The following is a 1484-nucleotide window of genomic DNA, read 5'->3' as shown; positions in this document are numbered from 1 at the left end:
TAAATGAAATCAACGATCCTGTTAACAAAAAAATAAAAAATCTTTTAAGCCTTATTTAAACTTTTATTTATTTATTTATTTATTTAAACTCTCTTAATAAAAAAAAAGTTAATTCTTTTTTTTTTAAATTAAAACGATAAACAACGGATTTTCGTCGGAAAATTTCAAATACAAATAAAAATAATAGTAATAATTTTTTTAAACAAAGTTTTTTAGGTTTATTATTAATAATAAACTTGTTTTAATTACTGCCACGAACAATTGTATAAAGTAATTGATGACCCTTTTTTTTTTTTTTTTTTTAACAAAAAGAAATTAAACGAAATGTTAAAATGTAATAAAAACCATTTTATTTATTATATTTATTGTTTAACAACTTTTTTATTTATTTAAAAAAAAAAAAAAGAAAAAAAAGGTTTATAATTAAAAAATTTTTATTAGTTTAATTGTACGACGTTAGGTTAGCGTAAAAATAAAAAAAAATTCAATATGGCGTCATTTTTTATTCGCGCGTCAAATTTTTATTTTATTTTACAAAGTTCATCGATGTAGTGTTAGTAATAATAATAATAATAATAATATGTAATTTTTTTTTTGTCATTCGTTTCAGATATGATTAAAAGTGATTTATGATGATGATGAGAGAGAAAAAAAAATGTGACGGTTAAAAGTGTTTGAAAATGACGGAAATTAACAGCAAATTATATCCGCCCTACGACGATAGATATAACAACGTGGTGAATTCGAACGTAAAACCGTTCAGAGAAAGAAATAAATGCGTTCATAATTCCGCTTATTACGTTCAAATATTATTTAGCAATATTGGAATATGCGCTCTTTTAATCGGTTACACTTTTCTCGGAAGTTTTATTTTTCTAACTATCGAAGGACGACCGGAAGTCGATACTAAAAATTTATCATCAAATGAAAAAGTAACGAACCTTAAAAATAAATTGAATAAAACTAACAGCGCGAGTACGTGGAAGCAGTCGACGGAAGATTTTAGAACTAAAACCGTTGAAAATATATGGGAAATAACGGCGGCATTAAACATACTCTATCATGAAAATTGGACTAGACTCGCCGGACAGGAAATAAGTAAATTTCAAGATGAAATCATTCAAAAATTAACGGAAGAAATATTAAACATTCACAACAACAACAACAACAACAATCACAATAATAATAATAATAATAATGGGAATTTTTTAGATAATACACAACAAAACGATTGGAATTTTTCAAAATCTTTTTTATATTCATTAACGATTTTAACAACGATAGGTAAGTAATGATAATAATAATGATATTAATTTATATATATATTTCGAATGAAATTAAAATTAATGACGTCACAATGGAATCCGCCATTTTGATTTATTGATATAAACGGTTATTTGATATTTTATTATTTGTTGATATAAAATTTTCTTTTTTTTAAGGGTGTGCGTGTGTGCGTGCGTGCGTGTGAATATCGTATTAAA

At 24.3% G+C, this 1484-nt stretch overlaps 1 protein-coding gene across 1 annotated transcript; it reads left to right on the top strand.

The window, feature by feature from the left end:
- Positions 1-680: 680 nt before the first annotated feature.
- On the top strand, positions 681-1292 carry Phum_PHUM169510 (uncharacterized protein; the record flags this gene model as incomplete). The annotated part of the gene is made up of 1 exon (XM_002424974.1): positions 681-1292. The coding sequence occupies one exon, from the start codon at positions 681-683 to the stop codon at positions 1290-1292; it is 612 nt and encodes a 203-aa protein (XP_002425019.1).
- Between the last annotated feature and the right edge of the window lie 192 nt (positions 1293-1484).

This window comes from Pediculus humanus, genomic scaffold (assembly GCF_000006295.1).
Source record: "Pediculus humanus corporis 1103172107517 genomic scaffold, whole genome shotgun sequence".
Classification (NCBI taxonomy): domain Eukaryota; kingdom Metazoa; phylum Arthropoda; class Insecta; order Psocodea; family Pediculidae; genus Pediculus; species Pediculus humanus.
Note: the sequence above shows the minus strand (reverse complement) of the source record. Positions and strands in the feature narration are given on the sequence as shown.